The following is a 26,523-nucleotide window of genomic DNA, read 5'->3' as shown; positions in this document are numbered from 1 at the left end:
GGGATTGGTTGTATAATAAAGGCACATTGCTACTTCTTAAACTGGTAACAGCCCATTTCAGACATCAGTTTTAAATGCTGTCAGTAGGTCAATTATTACCTTCAGAGCCATTCTAAAACAGACTTCCACCCACAGCCCGTTTTAACAAATACAAACTGTAATAGCTGAAGTGGCTAGATTAAATGCAGCCATCATTTTGTGGGCCGGGCAGCACCGAAATGTCAATCAACAATTGACATTACGTAACGTCATATTCAAATGAACGGTAATCGCCACTATTACTGCATGACATCAATATTAACGTATAAGAGTATGATGGAAAGGTCTAGCTAGCTGCCCATCGCAAAACTCAAATGAACAATTAAGCAAAGATCAAACAAGATATCTGCTTCCTCTCGATGAAGTCCGATAGTCAAGGTCATACACATTTTTAATTGGCCGGAGTTGAGTTGGTCTGCCAGGACGATGTTGGAAAATAATGACATGTTAAAAGAAATCTACAAGTTGAACGAGAACGTCCAACTAGCATTTGTTCATGGCTCCCACTATAAGGAATATCCCATTTCATGGTCAGCTATTCTTAGAAGCAGATAGGTAACAAAATGAAAGAAACTTTTTTTTTAAAGTTGTTTTACAAATAAAATATACTTTATTATCCCAAGACAAAATTACAATGACTTGTCAGATACTCTGTGCACTCCCTTTTTCTTTTACAGAACACCATCAGTTAGTATGCAGACTAAATGACAACAACCTCTGCACCATAAAAATAGGGACTTGGGGGGGGGGGGCATGCAAATAAGGTCATGCAGATGTGACTTCTCAAAAGCAGAGTTTATTACAGAAAGAAACCAATGAATGATATCACAACCTGAAGTACCACCTCATTATTAGCTTTGAAAAAAGGTGCTAGCCCCATCCACCCTCTCGCTCAGAACAAAAGAGCACCCAAAGTCATCCATGTCATGAGACCTCAAATTCTTTCCACACACACACAGGGGAGTGCTCTGGCAGAAAACATGGTCATACTTTTTTTAAATGTAGATTGTTGATACTCTAGCCATCATAGTTATGTACCACTGATATGGTGCTGGTTGTTACCGAGACATCAGCAGAGATATACATGTGGAAATGCACAACTTGCACAAGAACACAGAGCAAGTGAGATAGGGCAAGTAGTGATATGACATGTAGTGATATGACATGGACTTAAATTATTATTTCTCCTAATCATATAGAATCCTGTTGGAACCTTGAAGGGGAAGAGGCTGGATAAGCAGATCACTTCCTTGGCTGGGCAGCTATGTAGAGAGCCATCAGGCAGTAGAGGGTCCCTCCAATGGTCAGGCCCATGGTGGTCCTGTAGAGCATCTTGTCCATCAGGCCTCTCTTCAGGTGCACAGGGATACCGTCAGACTTCTGCAATGTAGACAGAATAAAGAGAATGAGATGTGAATGCAGTCGCCAACTCCCCACTGAGTCACAGGGGAGAATCCTCATATTTTATTAAAGTCCAAACTTTATCATTGCTCAACTTCTCTGCGGGGACAGAGGAGTGTATAACTTTCTAGAAAACTAGTCGGAACTTAGTAGGAATTTTGGCAGTGAAAGTTCATGGTCGAAGTAAATTACCACAGGAGTAGATGGCGTTATCGTCTAACAAACCAAGGTCAAGTAGGAAAACCTCCTACACAAGCTTCCTGGGTTATTGGGGTTCTGTGATTATCACAGAACACCAATGACCCTAGGAAGCCAAGCAGTGTGTGGGTCGAACAAAAGGTTAGTGCAGTGTCTGTACCTGGAAGAGTTTCTGTAGGTCAGGGACTTTGTTGTGTCCCAGGTACTCCACTGTGTTCCCTGCCTCCGACACATATTTGGTGGGGGTGGCAAAGATCATTGGAGGGGCCTCCATGGGCACGGTTACCCTCAACCCCTAGAGAGACAACAAAACTTTAGACTGTGGAAACCACATGACCCGAACACAGTTGGTCCTATCAGTGTTTGCCCTTTATGCATTTAGCAGCGGGTGCATTGCCATTGCTAAATCGTGGCCACAACTGAAAAAATAAATACATAATGTAGATGTATGCCCTAGGAAGACCCCCTCCTGCGAATTCATCTCAAAATGACTGACTTATGTTAAAAAAATACTTTGGGATTGTTGCAATGAAGCCCCTTATTTACGTTCCAAGAGTCAGATGAACTCATGGATATCAAATTGTATTTCTCGGTGTCCAGTATGAAGGAAGTTAGAGGTCGTTTTACAAGCCAATGCTAAGTAAAAGCATGCTAGCTGTTACCATAGACCTCCAGTCATTGTGCTAACGCTAGTTACCAATTGTGCTAACGCTAGTTAGCAACTTCTCTCAAACTGCACGCAGAGACATAAAAATGGTCTACATGAGTTCATCGGACTATGGGGAAGTAGATAAAGGGCCTCATTGCCAAAATCACAACGTATCCCTAGACACCTGTAGTAAGGATTAGAAGAAGGTCTGCTGTTTACACGTGCAAAGGTGATTGCTTTGCTAACACTATATGCCTTGCGAATAATTGTATTTCCCAAACTAGTTATGGAAAAGAGATGCATGTTTCTGAACAAAACATCATGCCCCGTTTACAACATGACCGACTGGTGCAGATTACTGTTGGATTTGAGAAGGGCACTCCTCCCTCACCGATAAGGTCAACAGGGTCAAAAGTGGTGTGGTTGTGGCTCACTCAACATAGCTAGGACTTTCATAGGTAGCGTTTTCTAGCTAGCTAGATCCCTTATTAGGGTACATAACTAACGGATGAGCTATCTATGCATCGTTGGTAGTTTATGTAACATTACTAGCAGCATCTTCAAGGACCGCCACCCCCACACCTCAGCCACGAGCTGTTACCTTCTGCCCAACTAAGGGAGTTATTGGAGCATGAGCCTCCAGGGGCTAAATCGAGCTATGACCCGCATCGCCATGCGCCTTCCAAATTTGGTAACATTGCGGAGGGCTCTCCATAGCGCCGCATTGATATGATTGGTTGATTAGGGGGGGGGGGGGGGGGGGTACATCCTGTATAAATACAAACTCACTTCCTTGGCAACAGCTCTATATTATTCCGAAAAGCACAAGAAGTATGAACGCCCTGACTTCTGCTGAGGCCATATCACCCTAAATGCTGCATGGCCAATGGAGACGTCGGATTGACCATGCAACCAGATGCACAATGCACTTCGCTCTCCAGAATGCACTCTCCCCTACCAAATTGTGCACATTCATTGTTTCATAACTTAAATTGAGTGATTTTCTAGTGTTTTATTGTTAGAGTCTATCAATACCCCCCTTACATTTACCGCTAATTCCTAATCTACAACGTTTGTTACGGTCATATATGTGAATGCATTCAATAGTATTGCAGTCTTCCCATTATCTGAGTGGACACATTGTCTGCAGTGCACAACCTATGCTACACTTGGAATGAAATAAACCAAAACGTGTTTCTCACATTCCATTTAAGAGTTGTCAATTGTGTTTTGTTTGAAGCGCTCCTATCAATGTGGAGTAAGGACGCACACACATAGAAGTAGACCTATCGGCTACCTGGCCTGCGCGCAAATGTAGGCATATAAAAATGGGCCCATTTTGGGATCTGATAGTTTTTCTGATTGGCTTAACGCACCACCACTAATGACCTGTGGAGCTTCTCAAGGTCATGTTTTCACCTCAAAACAGCAAGCAAAGTCTGTCTCTACATCCATTGAGAATTACAATAGTTCCTCAATGTATTTGAAAAAATATTTACAGCTCTCCCGCTTTCGATAACCACTCAGTGTGAAATGGAAAAATGGCATGCTCGGATCCAGTGGAAACATCATAAAATAGGCCTACCTGATTACTTCTTATCAGTGCTAGACTTGGATTGAAATAGGTTCTCATTGAAATAGGTACTCATTTTGGGTGCTGATACAGTTCATATTTAAGTGCAGGAGCACCACAATACTTCTGAGCTGATATTCTATAAGAGGAATAGGAACTCAAGCAGTTGAACATTTGAGGTGCTGGTACTCAGCTTTGGTGAGCTCCTGTCCAAGTCAAGCACTGTTTCTTATCCCTTGTGCAAATAGCCTACAGCTGTGTCTGTCCCAAGACCACTGGCATGGGAAACTGAGGGCCCAGAATATTTTATACAATGTTGCATTCGGGCTGGACCCAAGTTAATACAATGTTTAAAGTTTGTGGTAGACAGGCCATGTGTATGTATGTAGCCAATGTGATTTATAGGATATTTCCTTTTGAATCAGGATATTTTCTACCTGCAACCTTTTATTTGTTGGCAACTTTTAAATAGTTGGTAATGACAATAGAAGTTACTTTTTAGGCTTGTATCATTTTCATTTAGATAGAATTGATTAACCACATGACAATGATTTTGAGATATGAAAAAGTTATTATAAATTAATCTGCTTCACAAAAATGTGCATCTGAAAACAATAGCTACCACGCAGATCGGTAGAAATGGTAAGATACATTTGCATTCAACATGAGAAAGGTTGCAGACTCCTCGTGTTGTCTATTACTGACAACTTCATGAGTAATGGCAGAATCTGAAAAGGCCTGCAGGAGAATAGTTGGGTCAGGTTAAGTTCTGGTTATCTAGATCTCTGGCGCCCTCGAAGCAGTTGTCTTATTTCATCAAATCGTAAGCTAAAAGCCTCAGACAAGCTCAATGCATATAGTCGATTTTATTCAAACACATGGGGTGTGTCTATATGGAGAAAAAAAAACGTTTAACATTTTCAACCAATCGATTGGTCGAAAGAACAACTTTCGGTCGGCCAAGATTTGTTTTAGTCGGGGAAAGCCCTAGAACGGTCACCCAACTTGGTATTCCAAGTCAGAAACTCTGCCATCTTTCTAGAGTTCCAACTTCCCAACCTGAAGATCACTGACCTCATGAGAAGTTGGTAATAACCACAACTTTTGGACAGAGGTGCAATGACGCGAAAGCGCAAGAATGGTGCTGTTAAGATCAGAGATTTGTCTGAGTACACCTTCGTTCGAGGTGTACATACCTACGTCTCCTGATTGACTTATAGGTCTCCGTGCTCTTGAGAAACTTGATGATCTACAAATGGTGTCAGATGGCAGCGGTGAGGATTCTGGGGTTGAGCCAGTCCAGGAGGAAGTGGACCTACCTGCGGCGACAGGTGTAGTGGAGACTTTCAACGGTTTCCCTGATAATCCTACCAGATCATTTTTGGATTTTTGGAAAGAGTGGATTCCTGCTTTTGGTCCGACCCATTCATTGTATCGGGCTGGGTAAAGGACAAACTGGCAATGGTTACATCTGTGAAAGTTTGAAGAACAGGAATTGTTTTGATTTTATGTGCATCTGCCTGAAAGAATGAGAGAGGTAAAATGTTTCATATACTGAGGCAATGAAGAGGGTAGAGCCAAAGGGTGAGAGAGTCAACTGGGAGCCCTCCAGTGAGTCAGCCTTAAGAGAGAGAGCCAGAGGATGAGTTTTAGTAAGGTTGGATTTCTTGCGTGTATAGCCAGAATATAGCTGTATTAGTCGCAGCAGCAGCAAAATATTTGCTGATTTTACTGGAGAAGATCTAAAGAAAGTTGTGAGAAGGAGTTCCATCCTCCCAGGCCGACAGCCTGGTGTAGGATCGTTTAGGGCCAAGTAGTGGGATAGGGTGGTAGGTTTTTGGGGGATAGTGTAAATCAAATCAAATTTTCTTTGTCACATGCGCCAAATACAAACAGGTATATCTTACCATAAAATGCATACTTAGCCCTTAATCTTTTTTTCTTTTTTTAACTCTGCATTGTTGGCCAAAAAAGTTTTGTAAAAAGTAACACAAAAGGCTCCTTAATAACAGAGTCAACCTCCAAGCCATAAAACTGCTAAACAGTTAATCAAATTGATACCTGGACTATCTGCATCAACCCCTTTTTTACGCTGCTGCTGCTACTTTCTGTTTATTAACTATGCAGAGTCCCTTTACCACTACCTATATGTCACAGGAGATTGGTGGCACCTCAATTGGGAGGGACGGGCTCATGGTAATGGCTGGAGCAGAATAGGTGGAATGGTATCACATTTGCACAGTTCCATCCAGGCTGTATCACAATTGGCCCAGCGTCGTCCGGTGTGGGCCGTCATTGTAAATAATTTGTTCTTAACAGACTTGCTTAGTTAAAATAAAATAAAAAACCTAGACAAGTACATATTACATGTACATATTACCTCAATTAACCCTGCACATTGATTCTGTACCGGTACCCCCTGGTATAAAGATCCTGGATGGCAGGAAGCTTCGCCCCAGTGATGTACTGGGCCGTATGCACTACCCTCTGTAGTGCCTTGCAGTTGGTGCAGGGTTACGCCTAGATCACACCGACAGTGTCTTTGCATTTTGGTACATCAGAAGTACATTCATTTTAAAATGGAATGCTGCATTTGCCTTGCGTTGCAAAGGCAGTTGCATTGCGTTCTGTGTGGTGCATACATTTATCGAAAGTATGTTTCAAACTGTATACGTCGTCAGATTGACAGAAATGGTTGCAGAAGGTGAATGTTTAACTTTTGTTGCACACATATCCAAATGATGCTGCGTACCATTTTGCACATTAAAGCCAACAGTGTTATCTAGGCGTTAAAGGCGCTGTATGGTCATTACACCATCTGCATTGCCCATGCAGCATTTAGGGTGATATGGCCTCTGCAGAAATCAGGGCATACTTATTGGCTTCACCAAGCAGCACAGAGCTGTTGTGAAGGAAATTGTCAAGGAAGTGAGCGCAAAGCACTACAGAGGGTAGTGCATACGGCACAGTACATCACTGTGGCCAGAACCTCCCGCCAACCAATCATGTCAATGCGGAGCCCTCCACATTGTTACAAAATTTGAGAGGTGAATGGGATGCAGTGGGAGCTCCGCAATTGCGTCACACCATGGATGGTGTAACCCACTGTTCCTAGGCCGTCATTGAAAATAAGAATTTGTTAACCGACTTGCCTAGTTAAATAAAGGTCAAATAAAATCAAACAAATATGGCGCATCCGACCACATTTTCAGATCAAGCATACATTTGATATTTTTTATTTAAACTTTATTTCACTAGGCAAGTCAGTTAAGAACAGATTCTTATTTACAATGATGGCCTACCGGGGAACAGTGGGTCAACGGTCTTGTTCAGGGGCAGAACGACAGATTTACCCGGGGATTTGATTATGCAACCTTTCGGTTACTAGTCCAACGCTCTAACCACTAGGCTACCTGCCGATCCGGCACATAGGAAAAATGTATTGCACCACCATCTATTACTCTTCTTTTTTTTCTTCACAATGTGGAATCCGAAATAAGAATGGTAGCAATACGACAAAAATCGTCTAGTCCGGAAATTCAGACTAATCCGGAATGTCTCTGCAACAAAACGCTGCTAGCTAACCGGCACCAACTTGCCAGCTAGGGCTAATGTGTTTGCTAGCTTTTTCGGTCGAGCCACCTTAGCCAAACACAACATTAACTAGCAAATCAACTGTTATAAAACAAATATATAATGTGGCGAGATTTCTTAGCCATGTTGTGTAAATCAATACATGTGTTTGTTGTGCTCAATTGAAACCAACCTTATTAGCTAACGTTAGCTAGCTAACAATGTGAAGGTCATTAGTGCATTTTTACATATTTGACTGCCTGCTGGACATGCTTTCTGTACCTACCTGAGGGCTGTACGCACTCGGTGCCGATCCAGCAAGTCTTTGTGTAACTCCATTTAACTTGTAGTACATTTTACTTGGTTGCAAAACAAAAACAACAGTTACGAATGAGGTCGGATCACGGATGTCCCCTTGTTGGCCAAACATGCAGAGGATGGACCCAGCATTAACGACACAGCAGGTTGGCTCAGTGGTGCCTGATTAGAATAGAGTGATAATGGCGGCTTTTTGTAGGCACTATTAAACGGTCCAGCTTTTGTCAAATGAACGTCAAAAGTGTAATATGTTTTCTTCATTTAAATGAACCCTTTCCTAACCTGAACCGAATTACCCCAACCTGCTGCGTAAATGATCCTAAACTGCTACGAAAAGTAAAATCTGACGTTAATTTGACAAAAACTGGAGTCCATCTAGCCATAACCCTATTAAACAGAGGCCAACTCCATGACTCGGTGACCAAGGCCAATGTGGAAATGAATGCTAATGTCACATTTTGTGAATTTTGATGCATTTATTTAATCAAAACAAGTAAAAAAGCAAGCAATATGCTAACATGGACCCAAAGTCTCCTCTGAACATAGTTCGGGAACCGATAAAACAAGCACTATCCCGCTGAAGAGATATGGGGTTGCATGCCTGGAGCAAAACAATATACTATAAATGTGTTTTCGTTTGAGCCGTTAAGCAGAAAGCTAACTAACTCGCTTTTTGGCGAAAAGTAGCGTAGACTAGTTTTTACAATTTTATTTGACTCTTATTGTAATATATCCTGATGGCTAGTCACTTTACTCTAACGTCATGTACAAATCTCCCTCAAATACCATGTACTTCTGCACATTAATCTGGTACTCCCTGTATATAGCGCCATTCTTGTCGATGTAATTTTATTCCTCTTGTGTTACTATTTTTGTTGAGAAGGGCTCGTAAGCGAGCAACTCACGGTCAAGTCTATACCAGTTGTATACCGCGCATGTGACAAATAACATTTGATTTGATTTTGATTTGATGGTTGGCGTAGTGAGGCAAAAAATGTTGCGGCTAATGTTGTAGTTACATTTCTTACATATTTTGAGCACATAAAGGCTTCATAATTCATAAAGGCCATGTTAACTGACACCTTATCTCTTAGAGAAAAAACGTATAAAATCTCCTAAACCTGTGTTAATCTCAGACCTTATTTTCGGTGTCCATCCCAAAACCTAAATATTTTCCCCATTCATTCCCCCAATAGAATGCACACAAAAAATGCTAACTAATTTCCAGTTTTTAGAACCATAAATTGGCGAGCTCAATTATGAAACAGATTGTTTGGATGCTGATTGGTTGATAGCAGGGAGATATTCACCACAATCCCTGGGTAATGCCTCTTAACAATACCATTTGAATTATCAATGCACATCCACTGTCCCACTGCCCGGGCATCCAATTAATAACCTTCATCTCTGGACAAAAGTGTCTAGACATACACTACCGTTCAAAAGTTTGGGGTCACTTAGAAATTCCTTGTTTTTGAAAGAAAAGCTATTTTTGGGGGGCTATTAAAATAACATCAAATTGATCAGAAATAGCATGGACTTTGTTAATGTTGTAAATGACTATTGTAGCTGGAAACAATTTTTTATGGAATATCTACATGGGCGTACAGAGGCCCATTATCAGCAACCATCACAACTGTGTCCCAATGGCACGTTGTGTTAGCTAATTGAAGTTTATAATTTTAAAAGGGGAACTGATCATTAGAAAACCCTTTTGCAATTATGTTAGTGCAGCTGAAAACTTTTGTTTTGATTTAACAAGCAATAAAATTGGCCTTTAGACAAGTTGAGTATCTGGAGCATCAGCATTTGTGGGTTCGATTACAGGCTCAAAATGGGCAGAAACAAAACACTTTCTTCTGAAACTCGTCGGTCTTATTGTTCTGAGAAATGAAGGCTATACCATGTGAGAAATTGCCAAGAAACTGAAGATCTCGTACAACGCTGTGTACTACTCCCATTCACAGCGCAAACTGTCTCTAACCAGAATTGAAAGAGGAGTGGGAGGCCCCGGTGCACAACTGAGAAAGAGGACAAGTACATTAGAGTGTCTAGTTTGAGAAACAGACTTCTCACATGTCCTCAACTTGCAGCTTCATTAAATAGTACCCGCAAAACACCAGTCTCAACGTCAACAGTGAAGAGGCGATTCCGGGATGCTGGCCTTCAAGGCAGATTTCCTCTGTCCAGTGTCTGTGTTCTTATGCCCATCTTAATCTTTAATTTTTATTGGCCAGTCTGAGATATGTATTTTTTTTGCAACTCTTGAACTTTTACTTGAGTCATTTTCTATTAAGGTTTCTTTACTTTTACTCAAGTATGACAATTGGGGACTTTTTTCACCACTGGTCGTCGGTGATCAGGCCTAGCTCCTTCGTGTCGTCTACAAACTTTATGATGGTTTTGGAGTCGTGCGCAGCCATGCAGTCATGGGTCAACAGGGAGTACAGGCGGGGACTAAGCACCCACCCAAGGGGCCCCCGGGTTGAGAGTCAGCATGGCGGATGTATTGTTGCCTACCTTCACCACCTGGGGGCGTCCTGTCAGGAAGTCCAGGATCCAGTTGCAGAGGGCAGTGTTTCAGTCCCGGATCCTTAGCTTAGTGATGAGCTTCGAAGGCACTATGGTGTTGAACACTGATTCACTGTAGTGAATTAACAGCATTCAATCAATCAAATGTATTTATAAAGCCCTTATTTACATCAGCCGATGTCACAAAGTGCTATACAGAAACCCAGCCTAAAACCCCAAACAGCAAGCAATGCAGATGGAGAAGCACGGTGGCTAGGAAAAACTCCCTAGAAAGGCAGGAACCTAGGAAGAAACCTAGAGAGGAACCAGGCTCTGAGGGGTGGCCAGTCCTCTTCTGGCTTTGCCGGGTGGATATTATAGCAGGAGAGACCAGAGAAGGCTCCGCCTCTAATTCCGACTCGTTGCTTAAATGGGGAGAACCGGTTGAAAGTTTGTCGGCTGAATGAGCGACAGCGGTTGAGCATTCTGACAGCATTTCCCTCCAGAAGCCATGAGAAAATTGTCAGGCTGCGGGTACTGTGCGAGGGGATTTATACTATCTGTACTTATTGGTGGCACAGACGCTGTTTCATCCTTTCCTACACTTAAATTAGCATTGCCTAACGATTGCGTCTGCAGCTGGGCTTGCAGCACGGCTATCCTCACCATAAGGCGATCGTTCTCCTGTATATTATGAGTACAGCGACTGCAATTAGATGGCATAATGTTAATGTTAGTACTTAGCTCCGGCTGGTGGAGGTGCTGTAGAAGCATGTCCAGATAAAGCATCCAGGGTGAAAAAGTAAAATGTAAAATGGTTATTAAAAATGTTAAAGTACAAACCGTAACGTTGGCAGGTAGCAAAGTAATGTTAGCAACAAAGTAGCAACAAACCGCACAGCAGCACGGAAACAAGTCTGGAAGTTGTGACCAGAAATGACAACACAAATCAATCACACAGCATTCTCACATAGCTGTTCCTTTTGTCCAGGTGGGAAAGGGCAGTGTGGAGTGCATTAGAGATTGTGTCATCTGTGGATGTGTTGGGGCGGCATGCGAATTGGAGAGAGTCCAGGGTATCTGGGATGATGGTGTTGGTGTGAGTCATGACCAGCCTTTCAAAACATTTCATGGCTTCAAATGTGAGTGATACGGGGCAATAGTAATTTAGACAGGATACCTTGGTGTTCTTGGGCACAGGGACTATGGTGGTCTGCTTGAAACATGTAGGTATTACAGACTGGGTCAGGGAGAGATTGAAAATGTCAGTGAAGACACTTGCCAGCTGGTTTGCGTATACTGTGAGTATGCGTCCTGGTAGTCCATCTGGACCTGTGGCTTTGTGAATGTTAACCTGTTTAAAGGTCTTACTCACATCAGCTACACATCAGCTACGAAGAGGGTGGTCAAGCGAGCATAGAATGCATTTAGCTCAATTGGTAGGCTCGAGTCACTGGGCAGCTCTCGGCTGGATTTCCCTTTGTAATCCGTGATAGTTTGCAAGCCCTGCCACATCTGATGAGCATCAGAGCCGGTGTAGTAGGAGTCAATCTTACTCCTGTATTGACGCTTTGCCTGGTTGATGATTCATAGCAGGATTTCTTATAAGCGTCCGGGTTAGTGTCCCGCTCCTTTAAACATGCAAAGTCACTCACCCATCATTGCTGCTAAGTCACACACCCACCATTGCTGCTAAGTCACTCACCCACCATTGCATGTTGTACCAAATGGTGGGTTGGACCCAGCTTTATATGCGCAGACAGCTACATTGGTACGTGTTCATTTACAAAGGCATTCTGGGTAAACTCCCTCTCTACCTCTAGCCTGCTCGCCTTCACCACTAGTAGTTACCAGATGTGGTCTACTAGGTGGTTGCTGTTTAAATTCCCCAGGGCTTTTACGAAGTTAGGCAAGACTGCCTTCTCCTATGTGCACCAGAGGCATGGAACAGGAAACCATCTATTGCTTCACCTAGATTTATTAGTGCTCCTCAATGCAAGACTGTGTGTTTCTGTAGACGGGATTGTGTTGTTGTTGTGCTGATTGTATCGTACGCATTATTTTGTTGTTGTTGTAATGTTGTATTGATTGCTGCTGCCTTCTTGGCCAGGTATCCCTTGCTTCTCAATGGACGTTTCCTGGTTAAATAAATGCATGTGTACAGTCATGTAAGCCCTAAATGTACTCAGACAGACATGCAGATTAGACTTAGATTTTCTTTATTTAAAAACAACAAGTCTATCTGTAAACAACATAAGCTCTATACAAAATAGCTGGTTCCATAAAAAATAAGGGAAAAAAACTATGGCTTGCAGAAACACAACCATTTCTTCAAGAGATATATGCACGGTTGCACTTGTACATTCTATTGAAGCAGCAATAAGCTAGAGATGCCCACATAAGGTGTTTGGGTGCGACAAAGTACAGTATCCAGAAGTAGCAGGTCCTCTATTTATGTGAGTATAAGTCATATTTTAAGTCTTGTAGAAAATGTACAAACTTTTCAAATAATAATTAGGTATTTTTCTCTTGAACTATTTCCATTGTAACAAATGTGGGCCCACTTTTGCCCCAACTACATCCACTGTGAGCATAGAAAACTGTCCTAAAGTGTTTAAGAGCAGTGAAAATATTCTGCACTTATTCTGAAAAACTGATTTAAGAAATACAACATTTGTTCCAAACAACATCCAATTGCCTTATTCCTGATCCTCAACACAACAGTAACTTTTCCAGAACAGTTCATTTTCAGTTTCAGTCCTTTGTCAAAATACATATTCTGAAGAAAACAGAGATACTCACATAATATTGTCCTGGTCAAAATATCAAGATTGCACTGAGTGGGGCATGGACTATTTTAGTATTTCATTGAGAAGAGCGATGTCACAAGTGACAGGGTGTCAGTCAGACAGACATTAAATAGGTCACACAATGATTTCATAACCAGTGAACAATGTTTAATCTTCTCAAAAGTAGTTTTTATTGCCTGATTTATAATCCCCTTTTTGTGTGTCAATTGATTTATTCATAATGTCATTTATGATGACCTTTCTGACGTTTCATTATACATATGTGCAGTTTGGATTGGCAAAATAAAAGTCAAATCCACTCTCTTGTTTACCCATGTTATTAAAATGGAGCTCTCCAAGAGAAAAACCACTCACAAAACGCTCACCTATGTGTGTGTGTGAGAGAGAGTGTGTGTGTGTGTGTGTGTGTGTGTATGTGAGAGAGAGGGAAAGAAAAAAAAGAGCCAGGCAGACAGAAAGATAGACGAAGAAGAAGAGGGACAGAATATGGTTAGAGAATCTCCAGCTTGTGGTCCCATCGATGGTGTTAAGAGTCTCAGTTACCCCTGTAGCAGTTAGAATCCCTGATGAATGTGGTGGACATTTTTCACTAAATTGGAGTAGAATCCAGGGAGATCTGATTGATGTGGATTTATGTTAAGGAAACGTAGGCTGGTCAGATATACAAGTCCTAATTGCTGTGGAGCAATGTGACTTTCTATGAGTTTATAAACCAGAGCAGAGATAATATACCATGTTTGTCGTGTGAAGGATGACAAGAGTAAGTGATAGGAAATTATTTCTGTTGGTAAGGAGGCTCTTACAGAGATAGGCGACATGTTGCTGCTAGCTCCCTTCTCGTTCAAAACTCATTGTTTGCTCACATACTCAAAGTGAAAACTCAAGTTGTTTACTCTCAGGCTCTTTGGTGTGATATTGCACCTGTTGGTTTGAGTTCATCGTCGGCATTGAGATATTAGGGCCGTTGGAATTGCAAACTCCCCCTGTTGGGAGTTGTTGAAGTTTTAATGAAATTGGTTTTCCTCCAGGGAAGTTGTAGTGAGAATAGGAAGGAATGCTTAGATGACAGGCTCTTGCAATACAATTCTTCCAATACCTCTGAACAACACCATCCTGCATACTAATATAAATGCAAATCTAACATTTTCAAAGTCGATTAAGTCTAGTCAAGCCTTCTCTTCTTCCAAGACCCTGATGCCCAAAGTTCTGAAATAACAGTTTTAATCAATCGTATCCTATCAGCATTCCACACAGTTAAAGCATTGTGACTACTGGGTTTGGAAAACAGCCAAGTGAAAGCGGGGGTAGATCAGAGAGAGCAGATGGGGCTGTCTGCAGCTAGTGGAAACTATAACACTGAGGACAAAGCAAAGGAACTAAATCTGTGTCAAAAGAACCAGCGTCACTAGTACAATTAGACTGTGAGTCCCGGCAGTCAATATCTATCACATCAAATAGAGCACTCTGACAATAACACTCATATACATTAATCGTTACCTTGATGAACTTTCATTTTCTGCTCCTACTATAAAAAGTGCTTCTGGAAGATATAAAACTGCTTTGGTTGAAAATAGAATTCAGATAAAATGAGGTCAAGAACAGATTGGGTTTTTTTCAGAGAGCAAACCCTTTACAATATTACATTTACAGATTCTGTTAGCGAACATGAAAACCCAGTCCTAGAGCAAACACATCTATGCACAATCTGGGAAAAACAGAGATGGTGCTTGTTAGTGATAACAGGTAGTGTAGCCTGAACCCGGCTGATATGAAGAGAACACACGATGACCCCATTCCCAATTCCCCACGAAAGAAATTAGTGAAGGCATGATAAAAGCTTTTCAGAGACACCCAAATTCACTCTGGCAGGAAAGGAGGCCGAATGCGTCACACAAGCCACCCAAACATGGCGTCGACAGAGTGTCAAGGAGAAGCGGGTGGGCCAGACAACAACATTGAGAGGAGTGCCTACCAAGGCTGTGGTGGTTGTGCCGAGTGCCTTTGTTGTGACAGGAAGAGGCTACCAAGGTTTTGACACCAGCCACAAATGGTTCCACTCCTCCAGTCAGAAGACCCGCAGCGCTCACGAGGCTGAGGCAGACATGCCCTCTCCTTACTGCACTGTGTGATGTCAGCCGAACCACCAGTTTCTCCATGACACACTCTCGCTCTGTGGCTCCGTGTTCCACATTAAAGACCTGCCTACACAGCTGAGCTGACAGACCCATACGGTACTGTACTCTTTCTTGTTCAACCCCTCCCACCCCCTCTCTTGGTTTCTGCGAAAAAAATACCTTTCAAAACCACTTTGCATTGGTTTGGCTTTCAGGTGGAATGGTTAATAGGTTTAGAATGTGACCTTGTTTGAGTTGTAAATGGGCTCATTCAAATTCACAGTGTGTGTTGTGTTTTTATATTTGTCAGGTTTGCCTACGCAAAATAAAAGGGGAAGCGCGAGCGTTGAAGTAAAAGATTAAAGGGAACAGTGTTCACTGTACTCATACGCTTTGGTTCTTGGTTATGCATTGTTGTTCACTGACTGGCCACAGGAACACTAGAAATAAATGATTGATGAAAGAGAAGAGAAATGTTACCTTCCATCCTCACACTGTGACATTGCCAGAAGTGTGGGATTGAAAATTGCATTAAAACTCAAATCTCTTTTGTGGCATGTCGCCATGTGAGAAGAAGGTTGTACTGTGAGACTGGCTAAATTCTGTATAATCCACAGTAATATGAAGGCCTCTGTCTGGTTTGACACCATCCAGCTGCCCTCCAACGATGACATCCTGTCAGGGACATCTGCCCCGAACACCACTGTCACCATGGCAGCCGTGGAAACAGTCCTTGTCCCCATCGGGTTCCGTTACTTCCTATTTGGAATTGACTATTGAAGAAGGCTGTGCTATATGCAATCCTCAAAACACATAACCCCTCATACTGATGTTCCAAGATGAGGGATAAATCAACAAAATACGTTAAATAAAGTGTGAGACCAATGATAGAGGCCATGTTTCCGATCGATGCACACTTCCAGGGTGGATGGAGGTCTCTGAAGAGTTGTCAGGGGGGGTAGCGACATCAGGGATCCCTCAGTCGAGAAACTCTGCGGACAGGCTCCGCGTGCAGCGGGCCGAGCGGAACTTGAGCTCATGGTAGCACTGCACGAAGCTGTGGTAGATGAAGGTGATGGGCAGTGCCAGGAGCACGATGCCGCTCACCACGCACAGGCCACCCAGCACTCGCCCAGGCACAGTGATGGGGTACATGTCTCCATAGCCCACAGTGGTCATGGAGATAATAACCCACCAACAGGCGGCTGGAATGCTGGCGTAGTCCTCATTCGGCGACTCCAGGTCCAGGCCATGCTCCAGCAGCTGGGCTAGAGCACTGAAGATGGCCATAGGCACGCAGATAAACAGCAGCAGCATCACCATTTCCCGGTAGCAGCGACTCAGCGTTAGCCCCAGAGTCTGCAGGCCCAGGAAGTGTCGGGCCAGCTTGATCACCCAGAAGATGCGCATCATGCGCAGAACACGCAGGGTGACGCCCGCCCGCTGAAGCTGGGAGTTCTCCCCTGTCAGCATCGTCATGGAGATGGAGATGTAGTAGGGTGTAATGGCCAGTAGGTCGATGATGTTGAGGGGCCGTTTGACAAACTCACACTTGTCCCGCGACACGATGAAGCGCACAATGCACTCAGCGGTGAACCAGCCGATACACACAGCCTCGATGATCCTGTGGGAGGGAGAACCAGGCAGAGTTACCGCGAGCATGAGAGCTGGAAATTCCACTATGGGTCTACACACTACTGTATATCTACAAGCAATGGACTGCAGACATTACACTCTTACAAAAAAAAGTTGCTACGTAGAATCAATTTTGGTTTCCGGTAGAACCTTTTCACTGAAGGGTTCTTAAATGGTTTCTTGAGGGTTAGGGCCTATTCGTTGGGTGAAAGTGTTTAGAAACAAAAAAAAGGGTTAGCCTACAGCAGTGTTTCCCAACTCCTGTCCTTGGATACCCCCAACAGCACACATTTTTGTTGTAGCCCCAGACAAACTCACTTGATTCAACTCATCGAGGGCTTGATGATTAGTTGACAAGTTGAATCAGGTGTGCTTGTCTGGGGCTTTAACAAAAATGTGTGCTGTACTCGAGGACTGGAGTTGGGAAACACTGGTCCACTGGGAAAGCCTTTATTAACCCTTTTTTTCTGGTTGAATCAACCTTGTTTCCATGTAATTTCAACCAAAAACAAATCATGTGATGACGTTGAATCAACGTGGAAAACTGATTGGAGTTGCAAAAAGTAATTAACAAAAGGGCATTTTGTCTTTTTTTCACCCAACTTTGAACCTAAATCTAAAGACATGGTGCCATTTTCTTTGCTGATTTCACATTGAATTGACAATGGTTGACAACTCAACCAAATGTAAATCAAAACTAGACGTTGAATTGACGTCTGTGCCCAGTGGGATATGACTTATGGACGCTCTTACATTTTGATGCAATAAATTGATTCTTGGTATTCTAGCATTTTCACATCGTAATCCTGGTCATGTTGACATCGTAATCCTGTTGTAATTTACCAACCTGACCACCTGAATTTCTTTATGCCAGAACCTGCAGAAGATATTCTGCGTTTTTAAGTGAGGTTGTAATTTACGGTATTATATTTTCGCTGCCATACTTTACCTTATTAACTAAGCCACATAGTGAGAAACAACCCTCAGACTGACATAATCACATGATAATTTACAATGTTCTCAAGTAAACTCATTTGACAACATATAACAGCAGCAAATGTCAAATCAAAGTAGCATGTACATTTTTGACTTTCATTTGATTCTGAGACCATTCCTGGGCCTGGACATTATAAACAAATGTATTGCAGCTCTGTGTGTACAGAATACTCCAGGCAAGAATATGGTAGAGGCATACTGATTAGGGATTTTAGAGGCTTCTTTTCCACCTTAATTATAGCATGGATTAAAGGCAAGTTAGACTTGGTTGAGACTGAGCCCTGAGTATGCCTATTAGGTGTAGAGCGCGTGAGGACAGACTGCCACAAATGACCAGAGTAGAGGTAGGGCTGTAATGAGGGATTGCAGTCAGCTAGTCAAAAGCCAGTTACAGTCTAGTCCATCAAAATATGCTGTTGTCAAATGCTGATACAGTGCCTTGCTAAAGTATTCATTCCCCTTGGTGTTTTTCCTATTTTGTTGCATTAACCTGTAATTTAAATGGATTTTTATTTGGATTTCATGTAATAGACATACACAAAATAGTCCAAATCGGTGAAGTGAAATGAAAAAAATAACTTGTTTAAAAAAAAAGAGTGGTATGTGCATATGTATTCACCCCCTTTGCGTGGTGGTCGCAGCATCAGCTGTGGGGATGTATTTCATTGGCAGGGACTGGGAAACTGGTCAGAATTCAAGGAATGATGAATGGCGCTAAATCCAGGGAAATTCTTGAGGGAAACCTGTTTCAGTCTTCCAGAGATTTGAGACTGGGACGGAGGTTCACCTTCCAGCTGGACAATGACCCTAAGCATACTGCTAAAACAACACTTGAGTGGTTTAAGGGGAAACATTTACAGTGGGGCAAAAAAGTATTTAGTCAGCCACCAATTGTGCAAGTTCTCCCACTTAAAAAGATGAGAGGCCTGTAATTTTCATCATAGGTACACTTCAACTATGACAGACAAAATGAGGGGAAAAAATCCAGAAAATCACATTGTAGGATTTTTAATGAATTTATTTGCAAATTTTGGTGGAAGATAAGTATTTGGTCAATAACAAAAGTTTATCTCAATACTTTGTTATATACCATTTGTTGGCAATGACGTTGTTGGCAAACGTTTTCTGCAATGACGTTGTTGGCAAACATTTTCTGTAAGTCTTCACAAGGTTTTCACACACTGTTGCTGGCATTTTGGCCCATTGCTCCATGCAGATCTCCTCTAGAGCAGTGATATTTTGGGGCTGTTGCTGGGCAACACGGACTTTCAACTCCCTCCAAAGATTTTCTATGGGGTTGAGATCTGGAGACTGGCTAGGCCACTCCAGGACCTTGAAATGCTTCTTACGAAGCCACTCCTTCATTGCCCGTGCGGTGTGTTTGGTATCATTGTCATGCTGAAAGACCCAGCCATGTTTCATCTTCAATGCCCTTGCTGATGGAATGAGGTTTTCACTATAAATCTCACTATACATGGCCCCATTCATTCTTTCCTTTACACGGATCGGTCGTCCTGGTCCCTTTGCAGAAAAACAGCCCCAAAGCATGATGTTTCCACCCCCATGCTTCACAGTAGGTATGGTGTTCTTTGGATGCAACTCAGCATTCTTTGTCCTCCAAACACGACGAGTTGAGTTTTTACCAAAAAGTTATATTTTGGTTTCATCTGACCATATGACATTCTCCTAATCTTCTTCTGGATCATCCAAATGCTCTCTAGCAAACTTCAGACGGGCCTGGACATGTACTGGCTTAAGCAGGGGGACACGTCTGGCACTGCAGGATTTGAGTCCCTGGCGGCGTAGTGTGTTACTGATGGTAGGCTTTGTTACTTTGGTCCCAGCTCTCTGCAGGTCATTCACTAGGTCCCCCCGTGTGGTTCTGGGATTTTTACTCACCGTTCTTGTGATCATTTTGACCCCACGGGGTGAGATCTTGCGTGGAGCCCCAGATCGAGGGAGATTATCAGTGGTCTTGTATGTCTTCCATTTCCTAATAATTGCTCCCACAGTTGATTTCTTCAAACCAAGCTGCTTACCTATTGCAGATTCAGTCTTCCCAGCCTGGTGCAGGTCTACAATTTTGTTTCTGGTGTCCTTTGACAGCTCTTTGGTCTTGGCCATAGTGGAGTTTGGAGTGTTACTGTTTGAGGTTGTGGACAGGTGTCTTTTATACTGATAACAGGTTCAAACAAGTGCCATTAATACAGGCAACGAGTGGAGGACAGAGGAGCATCTTAAAGAAGAAGTTACAGGTCTGTGAGAGCCAGAAATCTTGCTTGTTTGTAAGTGACCAAATACCTATTTTCCTCCATAATTAGCAAATAAATTCATAAAAAATCCTACAATGTGATTTTGGGGATTTTTTTTCTCCTTTTGTCTGTCATAGTTCAAGTGTACCTTGAACTATGAAAATTACAGGCCTCTTTCATCTTTTTAAGTGGGAGAACTTGCACAATTGGTGGCTGACTAAATACTTTTTTACCCCACTGTAAATGTCTTGAAATGGCCTAGTCAAAGCCCAGACCTCAATCCAATTAAGAATCTGTGGTATGACTTACAGATTGCTGTACACCAGCAGAACCCATTCAACTTGAAGGAGCTGGAACAGTTTTGCCTTGAAGAATGGGCAAAAATCCCAGTGTCTAGATGTGCCAAGCTTATCGAGACATACCCCAACAGAATAGTAGTCTAAAATGTGGCTTTACAAAGTATTGACTTTTTTTTTGGGGGGGGGGGGGGGGTGAATAGTTATGCATGCTCAAGTTCAGATTTTTTTGTCTTATTTCTTAAAAAAGATTTTGTATCTTGAAAGTGGTAGGCATGTTGTGTGAATCAAATGATATACAACCCCCCCCAAAAGTAATTTTAATTTAGTGCATCCTAAGTTGCTTGAGTAGAATGTGAGTACCCTTTACTGTATTACCTTGGGACAACTGGCATTTGTGACATCATGCTCACTTAAAAACATTTGCCCATTGAAAAGGGAAACAAATCAGATACAACCATAACCTCCCCCCACTGGCTTAGAACAATACCTACCTGCATTGCCTACAACTACACTCACACACACACACACACACACACACACACACACACACACACACACACACACACACACACACACACACACACACACACACACACACAATCACACACACACATACACACACACACATACATACACATACACACTCACACACACACACACACACACACACACACACACACACACTCACATACACACACACACACACAGATAGTGTTGGGTGCCTTTCAGGTACCAATACCTTGAGAGCGGTCCGCGTGGCAGTCATGGATACAAGACAGACACACAGGTTAAAGAGCAGAGTGAGGGCAGACAAGAAAGGGATGACAAACAGCTCTGTAGACAAATGGACAGAAGTATTGGCTGACACAGTTATATGTATTGATACATGGCTAAATTTGATTGATTCATGTTCTGATCTCCTTCAAAACATCAAAAGTAAAGAGTCTTTAAAAAAAGTAGACATGAAACTGAGTGTATTACACCAAGAAACAGCAATACATAATTATTTGTACCTGTCTCCTTGACAGTCTCCTATGATTAAAAGGTAGGCGTACTCTACCTGAAATCAGCACATTGGACAGATTACTGCAGGCTACCACTAAAAATCAGCACTGTAGACAGGTCCTGAGTATTATAGTAGTCTACCATTAAAAATCAGCACTCTAGACAGGACCTGAGTATTAGAGTAGTCTACCAATAAAAATCAGCACTGTAGACAGGACCTGAGTATTATAGTAGTCTACCACTAAAAATCACCACTATAGACAGGTCCTAAGTATTATAGTAGTCTACCACTAAAAATCACCACTGTAGACAGGTCATAAGTATTATAGTAGTCTACCACTAAAAATCAGCACTGTAGACAGGACCCGAGTATTATAGTAGTCTACCACTAAAATCAGTGCCTTGAAGAGGTACTGTCAGATGCCACTATAATCATCAACTTGGACAGTTACCGATACATACGCTCTCATCCAAAAAGGGAGCCGAGACAGTCACAACTCATTTACATTTACTGCCTTAATCTAAATTGATCACTGTAAACATGTGTTGTCTGTAACAAGAGAGGCAACGCTCCAACTTGTTAAGTTCCTCAGCCTCTCTTGTGTTAAAGACTATGACGACTTAGTGCTGAAAGATTAAAATGCATGACAAAAACAACAATAGTGCAAGGGACAGTGGTGCTTCTGGCAATGAACATTTAGGTTGAACACCTTTAAGTGTCCTCATAGTATAATATGTCATATTGTAATGACAATTGGCCAACATACAAAATGGAGACTTTGGCACATGAAATGTGTTGTTCACTTGGTAGGATCAGACCAGAAGCTCCCTTGACATTTAACTTTAATAAACATTCAGCTCCTCCTCTGCCCCCTTCCCCACAGGGATTCTTACAATCTGTTGCCAGGAGACCATGTGGTCGGGGACCAGGGCCGTTTCCAGCATTTTGGGGGCCCTAAGCGAGATTTGGTTGCCCTCCCCCCACCTCATGGCCAAAACATTTTAGTAGCCCCCCTCTTGGTGGTAGAGAGAATGTGCAGCTCTACACACTTTGCCATGGTATGGAGATAAAATGTAGCAGTTTTAATGCTCATTTCCTGCAGCAAGATGAAATAATAATACATTTTAAAAAATAGTTCTATAATAAGACCTTGAGAAGATTTAGCAGTTTTAAAGCTAATTTCCTGTAATTCTACACAGTTTGCCATGACTTATTCCATGTTCATATGATACTCTATCTGAGTGAGAATAACTAACAAAATCAATGAGTACTCCCTGGTGGTTAGGGCCCCTGGCTACATCAGTAATTCGGCCACGATTACTACAAGGTTTAGATTGCTAGGTAAATTGGTCTAGCCAGCTATCTATAAAATATAAGCTGACATGGGCTAATTGAGTGACTGTCAGTGAATTACATAACAAGAGGACAGCTGCTGATGCACTACCAAATTCTGATAAAGGCACAGGATTCTACTATCCTTAACCAACAGTAAGTTGAGACTGGCTTCTAAAAATAGTAATAATAATAGTATATAATATATACATACACTTTATTTCCTAACATTTGGTTGGGGCCGCCCTAGGTGCCATTTATGTTGCTTAGAAATGGCACTGTCGGGGACTACTAAATAGTAGACCCAGTGGTGTAGTTGAGGGAAAACCCACCGTTTGCAGGAAAATGCATTGAAAGTAGGCCTATAGAGAGTGTTACTTGTTTTCACAAAGACAGGCAATAACAGTTTACACACCTATTTTTTTCCAGATTGATGTTGAAATTGGACATCTATCCATGTCCTGAAGACATCGGGAAATGCCTTCAAAACTAGCCATATAGGGGCAACAGTGTGTAATGGCATTGTGGATGGGTGTAATCCCATGACTCTGGATCAGAAGGTTGCATGTTTGACCCCAACCATGGACATAGGTTTGAAATGTTTGGTGTTAACCCTATCCCAAACCTTAACCCTTAGCTTATTCATTTGGAATGAGTGCCTAAACTAAATGTTTTAACCCTATCCCAAACCTTAACCATTCAGAATGAATGCTAAACTTAAAGCTGCAATATTTATCTTTTTGGGAGATCAGATCTGTTCTATGTACGCTATTTCTATGCTTCCCGTCCTTAAGTTTCGTTTTTGCATCTTTTACTTTCGGTTTTGTACACCAGCTTCAAACAGCTGAAAATAAAATATTTTTGGTAACGGAAAATATATTTTGCAGCGGTTTAGATGGTACAATGATTCTCTATTATGATTATAATTATAATTGCTTGTTTTGTCACAAACTGAAATTAGGCGAACTATTCAAATTTTAGCAACCAGGAAATGGCGGAGTGATTTCTGAATAGTGCATCTTTAAGGTGTGATGTTTAATGTGCTTTAACTTATTTTAATGCTAAAACTTAATGTAATGTTTTAACTCCATTGCCAAACCTTAACCCACACCTTAACCATTCAGAATGAGTGCCTTCACTTAACCCTTAACTTGGATCCATTCCAGCCATTACAATGAGCCCGTCCTCCTATAGCTCATCCCACCAGCCTCCACTGTATTATATGCAGAATACAACAATATACATTCTAAATTAGTGCTGGTAGGCCTATGTCACAGCAGCTGAAATAAAACGTTGTGCAGTCTTGTGGTCCTTACAAGTTACAAGTCCATTGAGAAGTAGATTATTGATCCTATGTAATGTATCAACATCGCAGGCAATCAAATAACGGAGAAATCTGGAAATATTTAATAAAAGATAGAACATAGATACCCGGATGGATGCTCTAAAGAGTCTGGATTGTACCGGTGTTCCTCCACGCTGTTGTTCTCAGCGGTTTTCCAATCTGGCAAAGTACTCACACAAAGCATCACCATGGACACTAAAACAAATATAACGGACACGGAGGCCAGGATTTGTGCTGCGACTGATGAAGTCGGCTCCTCAAAAGTACTTCTCATTCTCTCCAGCCACTTGGACTCCTCTCTCTCCGTGACCACGCGAGTCACCAAATTCTCGCCCTTCAACTCTTCCTCGAGTTTGACTTCCTCCTCGGAGAAATGAATATACGAGTCGGACATCTTATTGTCCAGTCTCCGCTGGCAGCAAAACTCCAAGTGTGAGCTCTCCAGCCCCCAGTAAATCATTTCGTTATAGAATGATAGCTCGCACATCTGCGGGACGAACCGTAGCTTTCCATACTTCACGTACAGCATGATGAAACAAAAAGCCTCGGAGTGCCTATCGAAGAAAAACTCATTCCGTTCCCGATCATAGTCGTCACACACTTCCAGTACTTCTTTCTCCGATGCGCATTTGTGCAAACGGCTCACTCTGCTCAGAGGGAAATCCTTTATCACATCCTTAGGGAACGCATATTTTGTGCCACCCACATTAAGGATACAGATGCTCTTCCCAAACTTCATCTTCCAATTGTTGACAGGTGTTTGTAAAGTACTGAAAAAGGCACCTTCTGTGATTTATACAGCGCCAAAAGGCACCCGTTCCTTATACAACCATCATGCTTTATCCCTCTCTAAGTCCAATATAGGAGTCAATACGTCGTCAAAGTGTTTGGCCGCTATTATTAGCTTTCTTTTGTTATTATCCTTCTGAGAGAGATCTAACCGACTGGAGTTATCGTGAAGACCATGCAACCGAGCGCACTCGCCGTTTGCACCTGACTCCTTGCGCACGTCATGGTGTTCTGAGCGCCTGTAACTCAAGTGTCCAAACCAACTAGTCCTCCGTGTGCAGATCCGAGTAGTGTTACACGGGTCTCTCGCTCACACACACACGCACACACGCACGCACACACGCACGCACACACGCACACACACACACACACACACACACACACACACACACACACACACACACACACACACACACACACACACACACACACACACACACACACACACAGCTTGTACGGCTCCGTGGGCGTACCTCCCCCTCCCCTTAATTTGGAACACAAATAAATAATCATAACATTTAAAACTATATAAATATAAAAATATACACAACAACAAAAAATAATACTCATAAATATAAAAAATAAGTGACTAAGACAAATAGAAACAAATGTGTTGATTTGGCACTCAAGCATCAATACATTACCCAGCCCCCAACACTGTCAACCAAGAGTCAAGACTAAACCAATTCACCTTGGTGGTAATGCAGACTGGTTTTATATTATTCTTATCGATTTCGCACACACCAGAAAAAATGCAACAATATGTCTGTGAAACTATATAGTCAAAGTATTATAAACATTATTATTTTTGTATTTTTTTGTAGCATTTCGTATTGTGACTGATTTCACTAATTGCTACTGTAAAACATTGAACTGGAATCCCACAATACCAATACACGGACTGGATTATGGTATAGGGATAGATTTCTCTAAACTTTTATAGTATTCAGTTTTATTGGTAAAAATATTATAAATATAGGCCTAATCACAGTAGGCCCTGGTGCCTTTATGTGCTGTGTGACAAATTACTTATCATTAAATTGTCGTATAACTTGATCCTTTTGTCAATGGGTTTTATGCAGCGCCACATTATCACAATGTATCGGGTAAGGAATCTAGGGCCACATAAAAAAAAGAATCTGTAGACTTATTATTGGATGATTGCTTTCTTCTTCAGATCCCTGAGATATTCATCTTTAACGGTATCACAGCAAGAGGGAGGGAGCCTGTTGCCATAGTTGAGGAGGTATCCTGGAAAAAAATACAGTGTGAGAAACAGATTTGTAGGCACTCAAGCCACAGGGCACTCGGAGATTCAGCACCATAAGTGAACAGAGTCGGCACCTGTTCCAGGGAGAATCCTATTTAATAGACCTGAACAGAAAGACAAATTCTGGTAGGGGAATCTAGAAATTGTTCCTATTGAACAGGGACCCTGTAGCCAAAGACAGTAGGCTACAGTATGAAGAGAGGCTTCTACTGTTTCTCCAATATAAATACCCAATCACACTTCTAGCTAAACTCATGCGTAGAAACACCTCATCGGGTCTGTTTCGCGCAGAACTGCGCATGTGCAGGCCGTCAAATCAAAGGCACTGCTTCGATATAAAGTAGTTTTTCGACGAAAATGAAGATGTCAGTTTGTCACGTTCAGGAGGTTGGAGTAAAATCGTGTTCAACTAC

General features: G+C 42.1%; 2 protein-coding genes across 2 annotated transcripts; both read right to left on the bottom strand.

Moving 5' to 3' along the window:
- Nucleotides 1–626: 626 nt before the first annotated feature.
- Nucleotides 627–7,924, bottom strand: LOC109889831 (cytochrome c oxidase subunit 7A-related protein, mitochondrial). The gene is made up of 3 exons (XM_020481571.2): nt 7,720–7,924; nt 1,799–1,933; nt 627–1,419 (listed from the first exon to the last, which is right to left on the bottom strand). The coding sequence occupies exons 1-3, from the start codon at nt 7,861–7,863 to the stop codon at nt 1,282–1,284; spliced, it is 417 nt and encodes a 138-aa protein (XP_020337160.1). The 5' UTR covers nt 7,864–7,924; the 3' UTR covers nt 627–1,281.
- Nucleotides 7,925–12,464: 4,540 nt separating this feature from the next.
- LOC109889830 (potassium voltage-gated channel subfamily G member 3) lies at nt 12,465–25,185 on the bottom strand. Its single transcript, XM_020481570.2, has 2 exons — nt 24,138–25,185; nt 12,465–16,810 (listed from the first exon to the last, which is right to left on the bottom strand). Exons 1-2 carry the CDS (start codon nt 24,788–24,790, stop codon nt 16,165–16,167), a joined length of 1,299 nt encoding a protein of 432 aa, XP_020337159.1. The 5' UTR covers nt 24,791–25,185; the 3' UTR covers nt 12,465–16,164.
- Nucleotides 25,186–26,523: the final 1,338 nt, after the last annotated feature.

This window comes from Oncorhynchus kisutch, linkage group LG4 (genome assembly GCF_002021735.2).
Source record: "Oncorhynchus kisutch isolate 150728-3 linkage group LG4, Okis_V2, whole genome shotgun sequence".
Lineage (NCBI taxonomy): Eukaryota > Metazoa > Chordata > Actinopteri > Salmoniformes > Salmonidae > Oncorhynchus > Oncorhynchus kisutch.
The sequence above is the reverse complement of the archived record's forward strand: the minus strand, read 5'-3'. Positions and strand labels throughout refer to the sequence as shown.